This window comes from Salvelinus sp. IW2-2015, linkage group LG4q.1:29 (assembly GCF_002910315.2).
Source record: "Salvelinus sp. IW2-2015 linkage group LG4q.1:29, ASM291031v2, whole genome shotgun sequence".
NCBI lineage: Eukaryota > Metazoa > Chordata > Actinopteri > Salmoniformes > Salmonidae > Salvelinus > Salvelinus sp. IW2-2015.
This window is the reverse complement of record NC_036842.1, coordinates 16,934,776-16,959,615: the sequence shown is the minus strand read 5'-3', so window position 1 is coordinate 16,959,615 and position 24,840 is coordinate 16,934,776. Positions and strand designations below refer to the sequence as shown.

Genomic DNA, 24,840 nt, shown 5'->3' with positions numbered 1-24,840 from the left:
CATATTGGATTGTGTAAAAATGCAGGAAATTAGCTTTAGATGGCCAAAACAATTTGGGGGGAGGACCCCCACACCCCCCACCAGGTTATGTCCCCCCCACTTTTAAAACCAAAGTGGCACCTTTGCCTTAGTGAATATCTTGCAAGGATGTGTGCTATTGGTGGGTTATAGAAGAGGGCTTTGAAAGGATGTCCAATCAGATTTCAACCCCCTTCAGGTACGGTGACATACAGGAAGTGACATTCAGGGCAACAACACAAGTTGAAGACATCTCATTGAGAAATGAAATCAGCACAGGACAATGATGTTCTATAGTGACATTGAGCTTGTACGTTATGCAGTGTTGGTGGAGTGGTCTCTCCCGGGTCCTTTGAGAGGGTGTGTCATGGAGATGTTGGCCTAACTGCTCCATGTCCACTTCAGACCAGTGGAGATAGTCCTCAGGTCCCAGTCACACACACTCTGTTCTCAAAGTCACAGCCCCAGTAGCCTTCTAAACACACAGCCACATACAAGTGGGCAACACTTAGTAACAAATCCAGTACAATCCTGCACATCCGCGCTGGTCATTTGTTGCATTCTACATTCTTAATCAAAAGTTGCCTCTACTTGTAATACATAATTTAATTGTTCATGAAAATAGTGGAAGAGGGTTGGAATAAGGTGTATCTCACCAGAATTCTTCTCATCAGTTCGATCACCATAGTCATCAGTGCCGTCACAGACCTGACGCTCCTCCACACAGCCTTCCCTAGCACACTCCAGTAACCCCTGGCACTGGCACTGAAAACAGAGGGATGTAGAGGCAGGCAGAGGTAGAGAGTTAAAGATAGATAGATTGAGAGAGAAACAGAGTTAAACGAATCACCGCTTTAATCTCAAAGTGATGTTAAAACTGACACAGATTAACAAATCTAAGAGAAAAATAAAAGAGAAATCGAGGAATCAAAAGACTGAAAAAGAGACTCACAAGGCAGGGCACAGTCCAGGAACTGCAGCTAGTCTATAGCCACGTCTCCACGGCAACCCTCAGCGCGTTGGGAGTGGAGGTGGATCTGGAAGGAGGTGGGGATGCGGCCTAGGAAGAGGTGTCCTCCAGCCATGCACGCTGATGCTCTCAGGATGCCAACACCACCGCCTGATGGGTGCCCTCCCTATGCACAGAGGCCTACAGTGGGGCAGGCTGCAGCCCTGTGAAGCCTAATGATAAATCTAACCGTTGTTATCTAAAACGTTATATTGTACTGGGGGAGGGGCAGTGTGGCGCATTTGCTAACCCTTGACAATAAAACTGCTGTCTGTATAAGGTAGTCGGACAAGGGCAGTAAGATCAGAGAACCAAGTGTTTTTTATTGATTCAATGTACTGTATGATTTGATACCTGGGTCCCAGAGGAAGTATTTGAGATGCATTTGGCAGGATGGAGAGGACTGTTTCATCATGGGAGACACCATTACAGCATTGCTGGGAGAGTCTACCTTCACTTTAGTCACTACCATGAACCAACCTGACGTGTTCCTACGCATGAGCTTAGCTAGTCAACATCGTAAATGTAAACGTCTGGAGTTTGCTAAACGGCTTTGGCACTTGGATTGGAACCGGTGCTTTGGTCAGATGACATGAACATGGAGTTCTGATTGCCGCTTTGATTACTTATGATTGGCCAACAACAACAAGCTAAATGCACCACTCTCGTAAAAAGCAAGAGCACCAGCATAAATTATAAAAATGCCTCTCTCTCACTCTAGCAGTTGTGTTTGTATCTGTACGGGTCCTTCTGGACAAGTCAGTTAAAATTACACATACCCGAGACCCGTGCAAATCATATCAGATCCGACCCATGACATTATTTAGGGCGTTTTCACATATGAAATTCAGTACCCTGGTTAAGTTTCCTGTAGCGTTTGTGAGAATTCTACAGAACACATTTTGCTTTCACAAGATCTGAAAATAAAATTTTCAGGGTGTGATTAGCAAGACGCACATTCTACATGATGTTAGCAAGCTAGCTTGTTTACAACGGGCAAAAAAGTTCTACGTGACTCGGGCTGCCTCGTCACAATACCTGGTACTCTGGTCTTGGACCCATTACCCACTCACGCAGGTCCAAGATCCGTTTCAGCCAGGGTCAATTTGCTTTTCTCACATGCTTTATAGTGCGGATCAGGGTACCAGATGCTCCAGATCATAAGGGGATATGTGAAAGCGCCCTTAGAATTTTGGGTCCCGGATCAGGTCTCGGGTATTTGGGTACAGGTGGATCCGAGAAGACTTCTAGTGTCAATAATTTTGATGCCTACCTTTTTGAGAAAAAATATATAGGATTTGTTAAACATGTATTTCTCAGAGCAATTGTATTAGTATAAAATGTAAGAATTTCCCCACTTTTTTTTAGCATATAATATACCTCAGTATTTTAATTATTTATTATATACTGTCATTTTTGCTCATCTTTATCAAGAGAGTATATTTTAGGTCCTCGATTGAGTGTAGACTTGCCATATTCTGTATATTTTTATATACACATACTAGAGGTTGACCGATTAATCATGGACGATTAATTAGAGCCGATTTCAAGTTTTCATAACAATCGGTAATCAGCCTTTTTGGACACCGATTACATTTCAATCCATGAGGAGACTGCGTGGCAGGCTGATCACCTGTTACGTGAGCGCAGCATCAAAAGGATCTTGTGGCTGCAAGGAGCCAAGGTAAGTTGCTAGCTAGCATTAAACTTATCTTATAAAAAACAATCAATCTTCACATAATCACTAGTTAACTACACATGGTTGATGATATTACTAGGTTAGCTAGCTTGTTTTACGTTGTATTTAATCAATGCGGTGCCTTTTAATTTATCACCGAATCACAGCCTACTTCAACTTGATGATTTAACAAAAGCCATTCGTGAAAAAAGCACAATCGTTGCATTAATGTACCTAACCATAAACATCAATGCCTTTCTTAAAATCAATACACAAGTATATATTTTTTAATCAGCATATGTAGTTAAAATAAATTACTGTTAGCAGGCAACATTAACTAGGGAAATTGTGTCACTTCTCTTGCGTTCAGTGCAAGCAGAGTCAGAGTATATGCAGTTTGGGCCGCCTGGCTCGTTGCGAACTGTTGTAAGGCCATTTATTTCTAACAAAGACCGTAATTAACTTGCCAGAATTTTACAAAATGATGACATAACATTGAAGATTGTGCAATGTAAACATAATATTTAGACAAGGTTGCCACCCGTTCGATAAAATACGGAACGTTTCCGCATTTCACTGAAAGAATAAACATTTTGTTTTCAAAATGAGTTTCCGGATTTGACCATATTAATTTTTTTATATTTTTTTTACCGTTATTTTACCAGGTAAGTTGACTGAGAACACGTTCTCATTTGCAGCAACGACCTGGGGAATAGTTACAGGGGAGAGGAGGGGGATGAATGAGCCAATTGTAAACTGTATCAAAATGTTGTTATATAATGACCAAAGACGCGTATTTCTGTGTGTTTATTATATTATAATTAAGTATATGATTTGATAGAGCAGTCTGACTGAGCGGTGGTAGGCAGCAGCAGGCTTGTAAGCATTCCTTCAAACAGCAGCTCTTCGCAATGCTGGGATGCACAGCGCTATTTATGACTTCAAGCCTATCAACTCCTGAGATTAGGCTGGCAATACTAAAGTGCCTATAAGAACATCCAATAGTCAAAGGTATATGAAATACAAATGGTATAGAGAGAAATAGTCCTATAATTCCTATAATAACTACAACCTAAAACTTCTTAACTGGGAATATTGAAGAGTCATGTAAAAGGAACCACCAGCTTTCATATGTTCTGAGCAAGGAACTTAAACGTTAGCTTTTTTTAGATGGCACATATTGCACTTTTACTTTCTTCTCCAACACTGTTTTTGCATTATTTAAACCAAATTGAACATGTTTCATTATTTATTTGAGACTAAATGAATTTTATGTATTATATTCAAATTAAAATAAGTGTTCATTGTTCATTCAGTATTGTTGTAATTATTATTTATGATATATATATATACACACACAAATCGTCCGATTAATCAGCATCGGCTTTTTTTGGTCCTCTAATAATCGGTATCGCCGTTAAAATCATAATCGGTCAACCTCTAACACATACTACTTACTGTATGTGGTAGTGTGACAGCTCTTACATGCCTAACATTGTTTGGCACAGCTGCATGGTAGCTGTATGGCAACATCGGAGGTTAATGCAGTTTAAAGTTAACTGGCTGACAAAACAACATGAACTTTATTTAGATAGATGCACAGTGCGATAAAGTAGACAAAAGTAATGACAGACGAGTTTTTCTGTTCTGAAACCAGAGGAAATTATTTTGAAATAAAAGTGTGAAGTGTGTTACTTCCACTGTGTTTTGAAATCAACATTGCTCAACATGATAATAGTTTTATGACTCCATGACCGGAGATGGAATTTCATACTTTATCCTTTTCAGGTACCAGTATTGTATGATGTAAATGTCCTTAGGTACATGACTTCATGATAATAAAGCATACATTACCATTTATTAAATCAACGCAAACATTTATTCATTTTATGTTTAAACATAAAACGATTTCTGTTAAGTAATATGTTTTCCATCTATTGTTTCACTGAAACAAAATAGAAAATCAAGCACTGTTGTTCTGGCTATATTAGTCAGCAACTAGGTACTGTGTCGGTCTTAGTCCCAGTTTCAGCTTTGTACTGACAGGTTTGTCTTCAGATCTCACATAATGTGATGCCACTGAGGTTCTGCTGTGTACTATTGGCCCACACTTATTGACACAGAAAGGAGTTAGGCCTGAACCAAGACCAAGTTGGGTCCAGTGTAGGTCAGTATCCCTCATCAGCCCAGGTGATCTCGTATTTAGGGTAGCGCACCTTCAGTTTCTCTGTGGAAACAGCGTGATTTGCTTTTCCGAAGCCCTGCAAAGAACAAGCAGGCAATTGAGATGATAACTTGGCTGCTAGGAAATAACAACACTTAAGAGATGCAATATCAGTCTTACAATATTAGAAAATGTATCAAAATGTTGGTATATAATATGTGGATGAATTGTTATGGTCACAAATGTACTAGAAGACCCAATCAATGGGTATACATGAGTTCCACTGAAATAACATTATTTTGCATTCTCTTACCATGGAGTAGCCATAGACGTGGATCTTCTTTGACTGGCAGTCGTGCTTAATCCTTCCTCCTCCAATACATTCACAGTCTAGGTGCCCTCCTTTCTCAAGCTCCTCTGCTACCTTGTCATAGATATCCGCTGCAGTGACAAAAACACAAGATCAGTACTGTACTCAAAGTTTAAGAACAAGGCTCTTGAAAATACTCTCAAAATACAACATATTTCAAAAGCACTGTGACGTGCATAGAAAACTAGTCAAATGGTGTAATTATTTTGCTGTACAGTGGAGGCAAACCAATACTGACCGACTGCTCTGGCATTTTTCAGTGACAAAGGCCCCACCTACTGGCTCGTAAGCATCAGTACAGCATGAGTAGCTACTAGGCTATGTAGAATTGGACAGTAACATGGACATGAATCATACAGCAGTTAGCTAGCTAGCCAACTCTGAAAGACAAAAACATGACAATATTGGACCTCTTACCATGATATTCGGCCCAGGCATATCCACGTACAATATCTACGCTCGAGTCGTCGCCGTCTTCTTTACTGTGTACTCGAATGAGAACGTATTTGAACACACCAGTCGGGTCGATTTCTGCCTCTGGAATGTTCGCAATAAGAGCAGCAGCCTTCGTTTGAGTACACATTTTTTCACGAAAATACTTTCACGAAATGGAACGTAGAGTTCTATCTCGCACAGCTGATAATTCTTCAATTTGAAATAGTAGATAATTCTTTCTGTGATGATCAATGTGGACAGTTATGGTAAATGATCTGTAACACACTTCCGGAAATAAAAGGGGGGATGGTATGATGGTACTTGTAGTTTTAGTCAGTTGTAGTCAATATGACGTATGAAACACATGAATACTAACATATCTTCTGCAAAGGCCACTCCATGTACAAAACATAGTTGATTTTTTGTTATCACAATACAAAATACAGAATTAATATAAAGCACAAACAAATTATACTTAAATGTTGGGTAACATGTGAGAGTGATGTTGAACATTAATTATAGCCTACAATGCATACTTGTACAAAAAAAAAAACTGTTTGTTAAAGTATACATAAAAAAAAGGATATATAAAATGTGTTGACAGCCGGGGAGAACTCACTTGTTATATCTCAAGGTAAAGATGATCAACACTTTATACAACATTATATCTTCTTCATGATACAGTTATCTACGCACTCTTGGGTCCAGGATTGTACCACCAGCACCCTTACAAAGAGTTTGCCGTCTTTCCTCCAAACAAAGTGAAAGCAGGTGTCAATGGAAGTCCCTTATGATGATTAGCTGGCAGTGTCACTGCTTCCTTTCTTCTTCCTGCGGCAGGCTTGGAGGGAAACATACATCAGGGCGGTGGCGGGGAGAAGGACGAAGAGGAAGAGCAGGGAAGCCCAAGCTCCGGGTTTCAGGGCCTTCCTCAGGCCCACACTCTCCCCCGGCAGCAGACTGCTCAGACTGAGCATGTAGCCCAGGGCCCAGCCCACAGAGGCATCCCCTGCCTGGTGACACCACAAACACACACCTCAGTCAGCTTGGGTACACTCAGAGCATTCTGATACGCATTTGGTGCACTAATTAAGGACATTCAGAGGTTAAAGCTTCAATGGAGAGGCTGCAGCCTCAAAAACGATGCATGACAAAGACTGATATCATAGAGTTTCTAAACCCAGAGACGCAACATTGTGAGATTTCTGGGGACTCTTGCGAAACAGACCAAGCAGACCAGGTCGGGGTCTGGTGTTTGAGAAGTCAATGAGAGAAGTGAAAATGTCTTCCTTAAATTAAAATTTTCTCAAAATCTATAGGCACTACCTAGATTCAAGCCAATGTTTTACCTTTTTTTTTAACTAGGCAAGTCAGTTAAGAACAAATTCTTATTTACAATGACAGCCTAGGAACAGTCGGTTAACTGCCTTGTTCAGGGCCAGAACGACAGATATTTACCTTGTCAGCTCAGGGATTCGATCTAGCAACCTTTCGGTTACTGTCCCAACGCTCTAACCACAAGGCTACCTGCTGTCCCTAAGTGGCTACCTGCCGCGCCGTCTTAAGTGGTTGAATATTTTATTACCCCAACCTTTTGAAAGTGACAAACTGACACGTTTTCATTTTCGTCAAAAACAACTTTATATCGAAGGAGTGCCTTTGATTTGATGGCCTGCACATGCGCAGTTTGGTGGGAGACAACCGTTAGACCTGTTCCTATGCATGAGCTTAGCTAGCCAACATCGCCTACAAGTGTGATCGGGCATTTCTATTGGAGAAGCAGTTTCTGCCTATCTTCATACTGTAATGTCTTTGCTGATATGACTTTGTGTAATGTCAAGGATTATGCCGATATCTGGAGTAAAAGAAGGAGATAGAGAAAAAAAAAACATTCCCAACAAGCAAGCTCACCTTTTTCTGGAAGGAAATGTGGGGAAATGAGATCTCATCAAAGCCATAGCCTCTCGTGAAGAGCACCTTGGTGAATACAGAGGCAGCACAGAAGTCCTGCAGACGAGGCTTCTGATCTGGGGCCAGCACCAACATCTGAAACAGGATATAAAAATGGGGATGACATAGCCATGAAATACATGAAACACATACAAAACCATCATCCATTGAGACACATGCAAACAGTGACACTTTCCCTCACATGCATGGATGCTCTCTTCCCTTCACCACCACAAATGTTCTCACTCACTCACACACACACCACACACACACACACACACACACACACACACACACACACCACACACACACACACACACACACAGACAGACAGACAGACAGACAGACGACAGACAGACAGACAGACAGACGAGACAGACAGAACCAGACAGACAGACAGACAGGACAGACAGACAGGACAGACAGACAGACAGACAGACAGACAGACAGACAGACAGACAGACAGACAGACAGACAGACAGACAGACAGACAGACAGGACAGACAGACAGACAGACAGACAGACAGACAGACAGACAGAGACAGACAGGACAGACAGACAGACAGACAGACAGACAGACAGACAGACAGACAGACAGACAGACAGACAGACAGACAGACAGACAGACAGGACAGACAGGACAGACAACAGACAGGCAGACAGACAGACAGACAGACAAGACAGACAGGACAGACAGACAGACAGACAGGACAGACAGAGCAGACAGACAGACAGACAAGACAGACAGACAGGACAGACAGACAGACAGACAGACAGACAGACAGACAGACAGACAGACAGACAGACAGACAGACAGACAGACCAGACAGACAACAGAAGACAGAGACAGGACAGACAGACAGACAGACAGACAGACAGACAGACAGACAGACAGACAGACAGACAGACAGACAGCCAGACAGACAAGACAGACCAGACCAACAGACAGACACAGACAGGGACAGACAGACAGAACAGACAGACAGACAGATGGACAGACAGACAGACAGACAGACCAACAGACAGACAGACAGACAGACAGACAGAACAGACAGGACAGACAGACAGGACAGACAGACAGACAGACAGACAGACAGACAGAACAGACACAGAAAACACAAAACAAGGCTGCCTAACCTCATTGATTGCTCATGTTACAGATAGAATGGGCTGCCTCTTCCAGTTGGGCAGGGTGTGACAGGAATTCCTGTAGTAGTCTGTAGGAACGGTGAATGTAGAAAGAAGGGCAGAGAACGCCTGATGGACAAAATGGACAAGAGAGAGAGAAAAAAGGATGAGTTAGTGATTAGGGTCGGAGCTGGAGTAGGTACGGGTAGCAGGGTGTTGGCTGGAGCTAGGGTTGGGTTAAGGTTTGCGTGCTGGACTAGGGTTGGGTTAAGTGGTGCTGGAGATAGGAGTTAGGTAAAGTTGGTTGCTGAGATAGGGCGTTGGGTTAAAGTTGGTGCTGGAGTAGGGTTGGGGTTAAGTTGGTGCTGGAGCTAGGGTTTAAGTGCGTGTAGAGAGTTGGTGCTGGAAGCTAGTGGTTGGGGTTAAGGTTGGTGCTGGAGGGCTAATGTGGGGTTAGGGGGGTTAAGGTGGTGAAGCGGGTGAGTAAGTGCGTGGAGCTAGGGTTAGGTTAAGGTGTGCTGAGCTAGGGTTAGGGTTAAGGTTGGTGCTGGAAGCTAGGGTTGGGGTTAAGTTGGTGCGGGAGATAGGGTTGGGGTTAAAGTTGGTGCTGGAGATTGGGTTGGGGTTAAAGTTGGTGCTGGAGATTGGGTTGGGGTTAAAGTTGGTGCTGGAGATTGGGTTGGGGTTAAAGTTGGTGCTGGAGATAGGGCTGGGGTTAAAGTTGGTGCTGGAGATTGGGTTGGGGTCAAGGTTGGAGCTAGGGTTAGGGTTAAAGTTGGTGCTGGAGCTAGGGTTGGGGTTAAGGTTAGAGCTGGAGATTGGGTTGGGGTCAAGGTTAGTGCTGGAGCTAGGGTTTGGGTTAAGGTTGGAGCTGGAGCTAGGGTTGGCGTTAAGGTTGGGCCGGAGCTAGGATTAGAGCTAGGGTTAGGTTTGTGGTAGAGGCTAGGATTAGGGTTAAACCGGGATGTGTGCATGAAGCTATGGTTGGGGTAAAGGTTAGGTTTGTGGTTGTGGTTGAAGCTAGGATTAAGGTTGAACCCAGATGTGGACATGAAGCTAAGGTTAGGGTTGATTTAACCACTGTAAACTGTCTCTCACCATGAAGCTGCCACTGACATTGGGCTGGAACACCTTGTCAAATGAGCACTGGGAGAAGGGGCAGCTGTGGAAGGAGAAGATCTCAGTAATGTTGCCCAGGCAGTGATCATAATTGCCAGTGCCCTTCACAGACAGGGCTGCCTGGGGATTGTAACTGTAGCTGGGTGTCTGGGCCACCGTGCAGGGAGAGTCAAACAATGTCCCCAGCTTCATGGTGACGCTGTAGCCTGCAGGGAAGCACGGATGGGCCACTGTCCCTGTGTGATCCTGAGCCTGAGAGAGAGAGGGTGAGGGAGAGGGATTGAGTGAGTGAGTGTGAGAAATTATTACAGTAACTTGACACATCAAGTAGAGAGCAAGCTACAGGCATGGAGTACTATGGTACTGAGTGCCAATATCTATTGTTGAAATTGTACTGGGATGACTTTCAAATACACACAGTGAATTAAATCTGTGGTAGAAAACAATTATATAAAACAGTGATATGTTAGTGGGTGGGTTTCCAATAATTAATAACAACGTTTCTTTATTTCAATGGTCCTGATTTACACTATGATAGTATCTTGTAACAGAAACCAAGAGATTTTCCTGAAAATGTGACATGACTGGGAAAGACTTTGGGCCCTTCCTGTACTGTATAAGGTTGTTGTTTTGTTGTTGTGGCCAAACAGAATGTTTCCTACCGTCACCAGGTGAGCCAGTAGGCGTTTGAGGACCTGGTCTCGTCCGTAGCACAGGAAGCTGTGTGTGTACAGGGAGTAGTCATGGCCATACAGACGTAGTTTCATCCTGTCCCTCTCGTCTTCCACCTCATCCTTGGTCACAAAGGTGATCTGGGTCGACGCCCCACCAAAGTCCAGCGCCCCCACCGTCTGTCTGCCCGGGCTCAGCCAACGGCCCACAAAGCCATACTACAGTGGGCACACAGGGACAAACAAAGTAACAGGAGAGGTGTGTGGGTAGTTTGTCTCCACAGGCAGATGCAGTAATCTATGTACAGTGCCTTCGGAAAGTATTCAGACCCCTTGATTTTTTCCACATTTTGTTACGTTACAGCCTTATTATAAAATGTATTAAATCGTTTTTTCCACCTCACCAATATACACACACTACCCCATAATGAAAAAGCAAAAACAGTTTTTTAGAATATTTGGTCATTTATAAAATTTAAAAAAATGAAATATCACATTTACATAAGTATTCAGACCCTTTACTCAGTACTTTGTTGAAGCACCTTTGGCACCGATTACAGCCTCGAGACTTCTTGGGTATGACGCTACAAGCTTGGCACGCCTGTATTTGGGGAGTTTCTCCCATTGTTCTCTGTAGATCATCTCAAGCTCTGTCAGGTTGGCTGCACAGCTATTTTCAGATCTCTCCAGAGATGTTAGATCGGGTTCAAGTCCGGGCTCTGGCTGGGCCACTCAAGGACATTCAGAGACCTGTCCCGAAGCCACTCCTGTGTTGTCTTGGCTGTGTGCTTAGGGTCGTTGTCCTGTTGGAAGATGAACCTTCACCCCAGTCTGAGATCCTGAGCACTCTGGAGCAGGTTTTCATCAAGGGTCTCTCTGTACTTTGCTTTGTTCATCTTTGCCTCGATCCTGACTAGTCTCCCAGTCCCTGCTGCTGAAAAACATCCCCACAGCATGATGCTGCCACCACCATGCTTCACCGTAGGGATGGTACCAGTTTTTCTCCAGACGTGACGCTTGGCATTCAGGCCAAAGAGTTCAATCTTGGTTTCATCAGATCAGAGAATCTTGTTTCTCATGGTCTGAGAGTCTTTTTGGTGCCTTTTGGCAAACTCCAAGTTGGCTGTCATGTGCCTCTTACTGAGGAGTAGCTTCTGTCTGACCATAAACGCCTGATTAGTGGAGTGCTCTATTACGATTTCTTCAACAAATCTTATCTTTATCTTATCTTAAACAAAATATATTAACATTTCTTTAACACCTTTTTGGTTACTACATGATTCCATATATGTTATTTCATAGTTTTGATATCTTCACTATTATTCTACAATGTACAAAATAAACTTAAAAAAAAAAAAACTTGAATGTGCGTCCAAACTTTTGACTGGTACTGTACATTTTCAAAGGATGCCTACAAAAGCTTAGAATGAAACTAACACAGGATACTTACGTTTTTAAGTGCTTATGGTTGCGTGCAAAGAAATTAATAAGACAGGGATCGATTACAACCACCATAGATAGCAATGCTAATGCAGAATCTTTATATTCAAACAACCATATACTCTAGGGGTTCCCAAACTGTTTTGACCCCTCCATGTAAAAAAAAAAGGGTGATGTAATCAACGGCCAATGTTTTTTTTTTAAATTGGGGCTATGACAATCTGTTACAAATCAGTCTGACAGTACTTCAGTATAAAGGAAGTATTGTTAGAAGTGACTGAAATGCATCAGAAATGTATTTGGAAATTCAGAAGACATTAGTCAATGTCTTCTGTGTAGAAAAGAACATAGTCACTAATCAGGTTTCCATCCAACCTTTTTAAGCCAGTAAAGTACATGTTGGATAAAAAATGTAATGACAGGCTTGATGGAGAAAAAACTATTTGTTGGTAAACTTTCTATATGTGGACAAAACAAAATACGCTAGACAAGGTGGGATCTTTTTGTCGGTAAAATGTATTGTGCAAGAAATGTCGGTGGCAACTCTTTTATGGGCAAATATTGATTTAATAACCATCATATCGAAGTAAATTTGGAGTCAGGCGATGACATGTTGTGTGGTCCTCCGACAACAACTCGTCAGGAAAGCATGCAGTTTACTAGCCTACAGATTAAATAAATTATCATGAACTTCACAGGGTGGTGAAAGTGCAAGGTGATGAGGATGCTCCTTTCCAAAAAATATTGAGGGTCTTATTCTGGTGACATGCTCATCAATGCTAGGCTGCCGTTATCACTACGTCATCACCCACAACCTTTTATAACCAACAAGTCAATTTGATGGAAAAACATGTCTGGTGAGAAAATGCACATATTGTTTTCATGCAGATCTTTGAATATTCACATGAAAATCTGTCGCCAATTGGATGGAAACCCAGCTAATGATTGTTATTTTTCCCCCAGTCTGATTTAGTGCCTGGTCTTGTCCACTCAGTTCTAATGAGTCCTGCGTGGCTTGTGGGTATTCCTGAGATTTATCTTTTAGTGAAGGGGTGCAATTGTTGTTGTTGCTTAAACCATTCAAAAGATAAACATTTGTAGGAAGAAAACAGAAACCGCTCAGTTTATTACAACCGCATCTAGCGGCTACCAGAGGTTACTGATGTAACCCCGGTTATATTAACAGAGAGCAATGTTTTTAAATTTTTATTTGAGTGTTTCTCGTTACCCCATTTTCTAATCAGGTGAAAGGTGAAAGCTGGACCATGGTACCTTGATGAAGTTCTCCAAGAGATAGTTGACAGTGACCCAGCCGTATGCTCCCTCCTCCTGGCCACTTAAGATGGCTGCCCCCTGGTAGTTAAATGGATAGGACTGGATTTTATGACCCACTTCCTGTAAAACCTGGGCTGACTGGATAGGGCTGGAGATACTGTTGACAAAGTGAAATGTACTACTTCAGATATAGTAGATTCAGGATCAACATGGGGAATGGAATGAAAAACATTACTCAGCATGACAACAATACCCTATCTACCAGACAAATGCAACATTTCTCAAGCTTGTTGTGGACTCATTTCCTATTAGATATCTCAGAACCACAACGACTCACATTTTACCCTGATAACACAAAGATGCAGAAATGTCCATATTTGCATGGGTTAGAAACTCTTATTGTGCCATTTGTGTGTATGTTTTTCTTTGACCTAAATTCTGTTAACATTGCATGTGTCTGAAACAGGTGTGAACAAGAGCATGAAACATGTCTATGTGTACGTCTGCATGGGTATGGGGGTCTTAGTATAACTTAGTGTGAACATGTGTCTTTAAAACAGACTGTAGGAATATGACCGTGTGTCTGAAACAGGTGTGATCATGTTTCTAGGAGCTTGGCAGCTCCTGGGGGCCTGTTCTTGCCTGTCTGCCCTGGAGCGGGAAATCCTTACCAGTGGTGGAAAAAATACCCAATTGTGATACACAAGTAAAAGTATAGATACCTTAATAGAAAGTTATTCAAGTAAAAGTTAGTCACCCAGTGAAATACTACTTGAGTAAAATTATTTGGTTCTAAATATACTTAAGTATCAAAAGTAAATGTAATTTCTAAAATATACATTAGTATCAAAGTATGAATAATTTCAAATTCCTTATATTAAGCAAATCAGACGGTATAAGGGCACAAGGCAAGAACCAAATGCAGACACAGGAGGCAGATGGTTGAGCTCCTGTCAGGATGGTGTATTGGAGGCAAAGTCAAGTGCAGGAGAGCAGATTATAATGAACAGGCGCACTTTTATTATAGTTCCAAAAAACGAGAGCACTACATGAATCAAACGCGCTCAAAAACCGGAACATAAAAGTAGAGCGCGTAAACTAACACCACCTAACATGAAAACAATTACACACAAAACATGATGGGAAATAGAGGGTTAAATACAAGTAGCTTAATTGGGGAAATGAAAACCAGGTGTGTATGGAAACAAGACAAGACAAATGGATATACGAAAAATGGAGCGGCGATGGCTAGAAAGCCGGTGACGTCGATCGCCGAACGCCGCCCGAACAAGGAGAGGGACCGACTTCGGCAGAAGTCGTGACAGCTCCGATATTTATTATGCCAAAAGGGGTAGGCAAAAAGCAGGTCGGGTACAGGCGAGAGTTCATAAACCAGGTCAGAGTCCTAATGGTACAAGACGATAGGCAGGCTCGAGGTCAGGCAGGCTCGAGGTCAGGCAGGCAGGCTCAGAGTCAGGACAGGCAAGGGTCAAAACCAGGAGGAGCTGAGAAACAAAAACGCTGGTTGACTTGACAAACAAGATGAACTGGCACAGAGAGACAGGAAACACAGGGATAAATAAACCGGGGAAAATAAGCGACACCTGGAGGGGGTGGAGACAAGCGAAACAGATCAAGGTCTGACAGTACCCCCACCCTCTAGGGGCGCCACCTGGCGTCCTACCTGGGCGCATACCTGGTTGATCCAGGATGTCTCTAGCGGGAACCCAGCACCTCTCCTCCGGGCCGCAACCTTCCCAGTCAACCAGGTACTGGAAACCCCTGCCCCGTGGTCGAACACCCAGGAGGCGTTTTACCGTGTATGCCGGATGGCCATCAATGACACGGGGAGGAGGGGTGGTGACAAAGTCCAGGGATATATGAGACGATGGACGATGAGGAACCGGTAGTGGCTGCAGGAGGCCAGCCGTGGGGTCTTGTTCTGAGCGGTGACGAAGGCAGAAACGTCAGGAACCATTGTGGGCCACCAGAAACGTAGTCGGAGGAAGGCTAGGGTTCGACGGGAACCTGGATGACAGGTCAGCCTGGAGGAATGAGCCCATTCCAGGATTGGACTGAGTTTGGGACAAACAACCGGTCAGCAAGGTCCCCTTCAGGTCAGGCTGGGAACGTTATGCCTTGCGAACCAGGGTTTCAATACCCCAACCCACTAAAGCCGCAAGGCATGGTTTTGGAGACCAAGGGTCTGGCAGAGGAACTGTATAGGCGGGAGAGGGCATCAGGATTCACATTGTTTTGGACCCTGGGCGGTAGGAAATGGTGAAGTTGAATCTTGTGAATAACAAAGCCCACCACCTGCCTGGAGTTAAGGCGCTTGGCTGTATGGAGATATTCCAAATTTTTATGGTCGGTCAAAACCAAAAATGGCTGTTCTGCTCCTTCCAGCCTGTGCCTCCACTCTTCCAGCGCCATCTTGACCGCCAGAAGTTCTCGGTTGCCTACGTCATAGTTCCTTTCTGCTGGATTGTAACGATTGGACAGGAAGGCACAGGGATGGTCCTGGGCAGATCGCTGAGACAGGATGGCCCCCACTCCAACATCAGAAGCATCAACCTACCACAAATTTACGAGACGGATCCGGATGGATGAGGATGGGTGCTGTGGTGAACTGATGCTTCAGGTGCACAATGGCTCTGTCAAGAGCTGGAGACCATGTGAACGGTACTTTGGGAGAGGTGAGTGCAGAGAGGGAGGCCGCCAGGGTGCTGTAGCCCCGAATGAAACGGCGGTAGAAGTTAGCGAACCCTAGGAAACGTTGTAACTGCACCCTGGACGTAGGTTGAGGTCAATCTACCACTGCTTTCACCTTTTCAGGATCTATTTGGACATTTCTATCAGCGATGACATATCCCAGAAAGGAGAATGTAGAGCGGTGGAACTCACACTTCTTGGCTTTCACAAACAACTGGTTCTCCAGGAGCCTCCGGCTCGATACTCATATTGTCTCCACCCCCTCCAGGTGTCGCTTATTTTCCCCAGTGTATTTATCCCTGTGTTTCCTGTCTCTCTGTGCCAGTTCGTCTTGTATGTTTCCAAGTCAACCAGCGGTTTTCCCGTTCTCCTGCTTTTTGCATTCTCCTTTTTCTAGTCCTCCTGGTTTTGACCCTTGCCTGTTTCTGGACTTGCCTGTTTCTGGACCCGCCTGCCTGACCATTCTGCCTGCCTTGACCACGAGCCTTTCTGCCACTTTGTACCTCCTGGACTCTGATCTGGTTCTGACCTTTTAGCCTGTCCACGACCATTCTCTTGTCTACCACTTTGGAATAATAAACATTGTAAGACTCTGCCTCCTGTGTCTGCATCTGGGTCTCACCTTGTGCCTTGATACAGCCACATGCTTGTGCACTCACACTCATTAACACACTATAACTCACTTGAGGAGCCTCATGCCAGCGGTGGCTCCGAGGTAGACAGGTGTGAGGTGGTGCCTGGCTCTGGGGATATCTTGCATGGCCTGGTCCAGACAAACTTGGAGGCTTCTCCCTGCTGCTCCCTGCTGTCCCACGTAGCTAGAGATTCCTCCACCTGCATGGCGGGAACATGATACATTACTGTATGTAATATGTAATATAGTCAGACCACACATTATCACAATTTCACTAATTCCATCCACTTATTTGGTGGTCTAGTCATCTGAGTTTATGGAAATAACTCCTCTCCCTAGACAAACCTGTAGAAGTATATTTGTAACTATATTTCATTTAACATTAACATTGATCAAATCGACTAGTAATAGAAAACGATGGTGGGGAGACATGCACACATGCAGTAGCTACTGTACATAAAAAGAGAGCACTTGGAGATTTTTGAGTCTTACTACCTGGAAAGTGTTGTTTAGATGAACTTCAGGAAAGCTGGTGTATTTGCAAATACTTCACATTAATGAAAGCAGCCAACAACTGTGATCTATATGAACACGCAATTCATGTATGCAGGACAGGACTGGAAAAGCACACAGCACACTGAGTCACTGCAGAACTACTGACAAATCCACCATTGCTAGGCATCCATGTTTTTCTGCTTCTTTATGTCTAGCCTTGTGTGATGAGTTAGCCGAAAGGCCCGCACACAGCACACAATGGGAACTGTTCTTTGCCAACTGGAGTGCCAAAAAACTTCCACACCATTTAACTAAAACAATGTTTCTTTCCTACTCAGAGTACCCAACAAAAGTAGAATTGAGATTTTAGGGTTTAAGGCTTTGGGTAACACACAATTTTACTATAATTTTGTATCTGCCTGCAATTTACAATATTTAAAAATGTAAATCTGTACTTTCTGGTGATTACTTTAAATAATTGGTTACTAACAAATGGTAATATTGCTTGTTTTAATAAGTTTAAAGTAATTTATATGTAAACACTAGGTAAATAGCAGACAAACACCTGGAAGAATCCTTCTATTGGGACACTCTTACCCTTTGGATGGCATTCACTGTGCTGAGTGACCACACCCGTGCCGTTCTGCTTGTTTGCTGGCCACTTGTAGATGTACATAGCTGTGTGGGAGGAGCCTGCGTCCAAGACTATCCCATACTGGGGAGAGGGTTGGAGAGAACAGAGGAGAGGGAGGTTAAAGACAGAGGGAAAAATATTGACAAAAATTGCTGATACAGAATAATGTCAAAGGAAAACCAACCTAATTGGGTCTACTCTACTCCAAACAATAAAAGGCTACAAATGTTCAGGTGTTTGAAATCAATCTACGCAAAGACATTTAATAGGGATAGAGGCATCTGGAAGACATTTAACTTGATTGACTATAAACCTCTTCTTTCAAATGGTGGCCTCTGGCTTTCATGACCTGTGTATATATTTTGGCAGCAAGAATGTTGGTTGCATGTTTACTTCAAGATAAGATAGATGGAAAGTTGTGGAGCAAGTGAGAGAGGATGAGAACAACCCATGTTTGCAGATCATGAACTGTTTGTAGTGTGTAAACTCCAATCCTGATTGTGCTATGAATCATCAACTCTAAACATCCACTTTTGGACAACATAATTACATTTGAATTGCTCTCTTTTTCTGACAAGGCTGTTGAAACTTGTTTAATTCGCTGACTGTGTTTGGCAAGTTATTGTTGCCTTTCTCATTTGAACATTTACACACAATTCACCATGTTTAGAGTTGACGATTCATAGCACAATCAGGATTGGAGTTTACACACTCCAAACAGCTCCTTCATGATCTGCAAACATGGGTTGTTCTCAGACCAGACAAACATTGGTTGCTTTCAGACCAGAAGCCTCCTGTTTTTGTGACAGCGTGCACACACACACACACTACCCATATGACTAGAATAATTTAACTTAATCTACATTCTTTCCACTTCAATCCCCCCTTCAATCGACCTTTCCCGTCTCTGTATGTTTTGCCTCATGCTAAATGTGCATGTGTGTTTACATGGTAATATACAGTCATTACCATAATTATTGGCACCCTTGATAAAGCCGAATAAAAAAGACTGTATGAAATAAAACATACAATACTGAGCTACAGTGAGGTCCAAAAGTAGTGACAGATTTGTGTTGTTTTGGCTCTGTACTCCGGCACTTTAATGTGAGGGTATTTTCATCCATATCGGGTGAACGGTTTAGAAATCACAGCACTTGTTGTACATAGTCCCCCCATTTTAGGGAACCAAAAGTATTTGAACATATTCACTTATATGTGTATTAAAGTAGTCAAAACTTTAGTATTTGGTCCCATATTCCTAGCACCCAATGATTACATCAAGCTTGTGACTCCACAAACTTCTTGAATGCATTTGCAGTTTATTTTGGTTGCGTTTCAGATTATTTTGTACCAAATAGAAATGAATGATAAATAATGTAGTGCGTCATTTTAGGGTCACTTTTATTGAAAATAAGAATATAATATTTCTAAACACAATTTTTTCGTCATCCAACAAATGTAAACGCCTGGAGTTTGCTAAACGTCATTGACACTTGGATTGGAACTGTTGCTATGGTCAGATTACATGAAAATAGAGCTCTTTGGCCACACACACCAGTCGTAGGTTTTGCATCAAAAGAAAGATGCATTTGCAGAAAAGAACCCCATACCTACTTTAATAAACATTGGAGACTAAATATAGTTTACATGTTGTCAACAATCTAAGCCAACCCTGTCTGTTTTGCTCCATAGTTGTGCACGTGTCGGTTTTGTTGCTATGTGGCTATTTGGTTCTGTTAAGTATCATGAACTTTACCCAGTACCAGGACATTTTAGTCAAAAACCTGGTTGTTTCTGCCATGCGGTTGAAACTTGGCTGCAAATGGATCCCCAAGACAATAACCTCAAGCAGACATCAGCATCCACAAAGAAATTGTTAATTGACCACAAAATCAACATTTTGCAATGGCCATCTCAGTCTCCAGGCTGTGTTTTAATTAAAGAGGGGGGTCCATAAGCACAGACGAAGGATGTCAAGGATCTGGAAAGACTCTACATGGAGGATTGGTCTAGAAGAATGGTCTAAGATTACTCCCAATGTGTTCTCCAATCACATATATATATATATATTTTTTTTTTTAAAGGCTCAGTGCCGTTATCCTCGCAAGGTGAGGTATTGAAAGGTAGTGAAAACAGGGGTACCAATAATTTTAAACCCTATCTTTTTGAGAAAAAAGTATTACTTGTTACTCTAAATCTCTTTCTCTGAGAAATTGTATTAGTATAAAATAATATAATTTCCCCATTGTTTTGGTCATACAATATAGCTCAGTATTTGTATTATTTATTTTATAGTCTTTTTTGCAAATTTTTATCAAGGGTGCCAATCATTTTGGACCTAACTGTATATGTCTCTCACAGCATGCATGTGTGAAACTGCAAACAGGAAATAGGATAATACTACAGAAATGAGTAGCATACGGTGTACAGTAAGTAAGTATCCTGGAACGAGCTTTGTGGAAGCTGGAACAGCTCATAGGAGCAGTATCTCCTGTTTCTGTAGATTGAGGCAGCTTGATGTAAGCTTACAAGTACAGGAGACGAGTCTATTGCATGGCCTTTAACCCCTATCTATCTAAAAAGGTCCAATGCAGTAATTTTTTATCTCAATATCAAATCATTTCTAGGCAACAATTAAGTACCTTACTGTGATTGTTATCAGTGCAGTGAAACACATGCTTTTCCTATGTTTTATATATATTTCCACAGTATGAGATTGGAATAATATTGTGAAATTGTGAAAATCCCCTGTTATTGTAAAAGCTGTTTGAAAAGACAGCCTGAAATTTAAGCCTGTTTTGTGGGATGGAGTTTTGGCCTTCCATGGTGACACCATGCTCTAAATTATTTATTAGACCAAGAAGCTTTATTTATTAATTTTTTGGACCATTTTAATTGAAAACAATCATAGTAAGGTATTTAACTGTTATCAAGAAATTATTTGATATCGAGTTAAAAACGACTGCATTGGACCTTTAAAATGGTAATAAAATAAAATAAAAATAGCTTAATAGCAAAGAGAAATTTCTCAAGCAAGAATTTAGCTAGGACTTTCTTGGAGTGGTATGAGTGGGAAGAGGAAAATAGAAAATTTGCTGTTATTGTCAGAGAAGTTTGGAAGTCTTTTTTATTGGTCTATTAACTAATTTACAGAAGTCACCATGGAAAGGCCAAAACTCCCTCCCACCAAAACAGGCTGAAATTTCAGGTGGTGTTTTCAAACAGCTCTTACACTAAAAGTGCATTATCATAATATTCACAATTTCACAATATTATTCCAACCTCATAGTGTCGACATATATATAAAACACAGGAAATCCCAGTTTTGACTGCACTGGGCCTTTTGCTGTGTTCAAAACAACTGGGAACTCTGAAAAATTATGACGGAGTGATCTTCAGGTCAGAGCTCTAGAAAGAGGCCAGTTTTTTTTCTGAGTTCCCAGTTGTTTCAAACGCACAGAAGTCTGAGATTTCCGAGCTCCCAGATGTTTTGAACGCTGAATTTAATACGGAATTCCAAGCATACCCGATCATCGGGTATAACTCTGCTGGGGATTGAATTCCCAACTTCCCAATATCAGGGTGGACACTCTAACCACAAGGCCACTGAGTTTGTCTACACAGCTGACATTAATAACTCAAGTGCGGTGACAATTTATCTGGCATTAAGTATAACTATCTGTATCTACTAAATGGCGAAACAGCTGATTGGCATGGCCTGTATGTTTCACCCAAGGAATACATCTTCCTGTTTCGACCTCCCAATAACCCCCCCAAAAACTCTTCTGCTGAAAACGAGCTCATCCACTGACATGATTGATGGGGCAGAGGGGTGGAAACAGGATGAGACCTTCAAACTTTTTCTAAACAGACTGACTTGTTAACAATTTCACCAGCTAACAGGGAGGTGTGGTTGACGGCTTTGGTATGGGAAAATAATAAGAGAGAGGCACAAAGACGACCTGTAGTAATCCCCAGCTGTGATGATATAGGGGACTTCACTTTTTTTTATTCGGTACATGAAAACTTGAGTGAAAAAGTACATTTTGTGTGCACTATGACATCACGCACTGATTTTTATCTGCAACAAGACCGTATGGTGGAAACACACCAATGGTGGGAAAATTTGCACATTTTCTTTATGCAGATTTTAGAACATTTGCATGAAAATCTTTCACCAATTGGATGGAAACCTAGCTAATGGGAGGTTAGAGGGAGAGTCTTCCAAAAACAGAACAACATGGATATGCACCAAAAAGAAACATAATGGATATACACCACTGACAAAATATGCACTAGTAGTCATTCCCACGGTTCTAGGTTGTTAACGGACAGAACATCTGCAGGCCAGTCCTCCACAAAGAGCTGCTTTCCGTTTTTGTTTTTTTAAACACAATGTATGGTATTCATACAACTTGAAGGGTATTCATAAGATTTATATGAAAACCAGTAGAGGTTTGATTCATATGCTTTACATAAACAGACTGTCAGTAACACATGTAAGAAGTACTAGTTATCATCTTTTATGGTTCAAGCTGCATTAAACTACTCTTTTCTTTGAGATTTTTGAATTCACCCAAACATACAGGGGGTTGAGCCATTGGCAATGTCTATTCAAGCGAGTGGAGGCTTCTTTCTACATAGCACAAAGACCCAGGCATGCATGAGGGTATGTGACATCACACCAGACCACACCAGACTACACCAGAACCAACACACATACACACCAAGTTGCCCACAATTGTGTTGTTAGTTTACATGCCATCCATGTAAAAAGCATTCTGAAGAAGTCCAGGGGGCTGCTCCATGAGCAGTGAAGAGAGCGCACGCACGCACGCGCACACACACACACACACACACACAGAGAGAGACACAGAGACACAGTGAGAGAGACACACACACAGAGTGAAAGACAGAAAGAGGTGTGGGGGAAGGGGGGAGTTCCAAGGACCCTGTCTGCAATGTAATGCAGGTGTCAGGAGAAGCCCCTCGCCAACAATGCCTCATGGACTTGATGCTCTCGAACACGGTCATTGTCAGCAGGTTGCTTTGGACACCACAATGTAGTGTCACAGATAGAACAATGAGCCAGACATTTCACAGGATGTACAAATGTAAAGCCTTCAGTTGGCATATCCACTCACTACCAAATATGGTGATGAGAGGATGCCCAGTGGCCCGCAGTGGGAGAAGGTGGATTTTGGCCGACATCCTGCTAATTTTGTCATGATGAAACATTTGATCTCCATACAGTTTTCTGTTTTCAAAACTAGACTTTAGCCGTTGCCAAAGTTTAAAAAATATTGCGTGGTTTAGAAAGAGTGCAAGGGAAAAGTGAGTTATAGCACAAGCGCACTTCACAGAGTAGGCATTCCCTAACGTAAATCTGCAAATAAATGCTAGAACGCGCCAATAGGATCTCATTAGCTAGTGCTTGGCTCTGCCCAAATCCTCGCCTGTTCTGCCCACTATGATTAATTTGCTCCCATTGGAAACGACAGGCTCTGGTCTATCTTGCATTAGTTATACAAATCTTTGGTAGTGTCACTAGGTTGTCAGCAGCTCACACCCATGTTGGAACAGTTCTCCGGGTGAATGGTGCTTTCAAGACAACTGGGAACTAAAAGAAAACGAGGTCAAATCACGACGTCAGTGGTCTTCAGGTCAGAAAGTTGGAGCTCTAGAAAGATACCGGAGTTTCCAATTTGGAATTCCGAGTTGGATGACCGTTCAAATGTATTTTTCCCAGTCGGAGCTCGTTTTGTGGTTCCGAGTTCACAGTTGTCCTGAATGCACTGAAAACAAAAGTCGGAGATTTCTGAGTTCCCAGTTGTTTTGAATGCGGCAGAAAATAAGGCTATAATGACAATGGGACAGGCACATTAATGGCTAAACAGGTTTTATTACCTTTCAGTGACTGTCCTCTCATAACTGGTGTATTGTTTGATAGAAGCTAAGAAAGGTTGGCCATCAACCTTATTCAAGTGTATGGAAAGAGCATTTTAAGCCTATAAACCTAAGATGGTACTGTAGGCTAACTGAATTGCTACACGTTTCTTGTATTATTTTACGTATCAGGTGTATAGACTTACTCAATTGTTGACTGCTTGTCAACATAATTTTCTTATCAACAGTGTTATAGTGGACTTAAACTATGCAATTTATATTATGAATGCGTAGCAGTGTCGCAAGAGGACCGGACACCGCACTGCACTCTCCATTGCACCGTTGGAAATGGGTTCATCTTACATTTCACGACACCGCATAAAAGCTGTGAACACAGAAATAACCCAACGAATCTTACCATACATTCCGGAGGTTCGGTCAAGTCCTTGGTGGGAATAGTTAGAAGGAAAATGGCTACTATTCCAAACAGTACAAGCGCAACTGGGGCGAAAACATAACGGCGTTGCTTGGCCATGTGTTGAAACTGTAGTTATTCTTCTTGCAGATGAAATCTCCAGTGCGATGCCTGGCTTGGCAGTGAAGGCAAAGGAGAAGAGATAACAGCTTGAGTGAGGTAACTTCACAATGGGTTTGGCTTCATACAACTCACATCATTGCTACATCAATAAATTAATTATATGTAGCCATATCATTTATAAATGCCTCATGAGCTTAGTTCTGTCGTACCCCATCAGAACCCAAAATATAATCTTGTTTTACTCCAATGTTTGTTAACAAAGTAAATTACTGAACAACATTTTTAAACCCACATTTTTTCATAATTATTAAAAAAAGATCTGTCAGAAATATTTTGCTGAGGGGGCACACTGACTGGACCAGGTAAAGCGTAGCCTATCTACTGAATGCCTGACTGGATCAGGCAACGGTTCTTTCCAAGGTGCATGGAGCAAAGAGATGACTAGCCAGAATGTATTTATTTTATTTAACTAGGCAAGTTAGTTAAGAACAAATTCTTATTTACAATGATGGCCTACCCCGGGCTAAACCCTAACCTGGACAGTGCTGGGCCAATTGTGCGCTGCCCTATGGGACTCCCAATCACGGCCGGTTGTAATAAAGCCTGGAACCGAACTGAGATGCAGTGCCTTAGAGCGCTGTGCCACTCGGGAGCCCAAGGCTAGACACTCTAGTGTGTGCATTA

The 24,840-nt window shown here is 42.3% G+C and overlaps 1 protein-coding gene and 1 pseudogene across 1 annotated transcript; both read right to left on the bottom strand.

Annotated features, from left to right (window-relative positions):
* Window positions 1-4,269: 4,269 nt before the first annotated feature.
* On the bottom strand, window positions 4,270-5,972 carry LOC111961565 (14 kDa phosphohistidine phosphatase). Its single transcript, XM_023983940.2, has 3 exons — window positions 5,657-5,972; window positions 5,183-5,310; window positions 4,270-4,966 (listed from the first exon to the last, which is right to left on the bottom strand). The coding sequence occupies exons 1-3, from the start codon at window positions 5,820-5,822 to the stop codon at window positions 4,874-4,876; spliced, it is 387 nt and encodes a 128-aa protein (XP_023839708.1). The 5' UTR covers window positions 5,823-5,972; the 3' UTR covers window positions 4,270-4,873.
* Window positions 5,973-5,986: 14 nt separating this feature from the next.
* Window positions 5,987-24,233, bottom strand: LOC111961564 (ectonucleoside triphosphate diphosphohydrolase 2-like; annotated as a pseudogene).
* Between the last annotated feature and the right edge of the window lie 607 nt (window positions 24,234-24,840).

Excerpts from the sequence above, each read along its gene's own strand:
- LOC111961565 (XM_023983940.2), bottom strand. The coding sequence starts at position 5,822 with ATGTGTACTCAAACGAAGGCTGCTGCTCTTATTGCGAACATTCCAGAG. Across the intron at positions 5,311-5,656 it reads TGCCTGGGCCGAATATCATG|CGGATATCTATGACAAGGTA; the intron begins GTAAGAGGTCCA and ends TTGTCACTGCAG. Across the intron at positions 4,967-5,182 it reads ACGTCTATGGCTACTCCATG|GGCTTCGGAAAAGCAAATCA; the intron begins GTAAGAGAATGC and ends TGTTCTTTGCAG.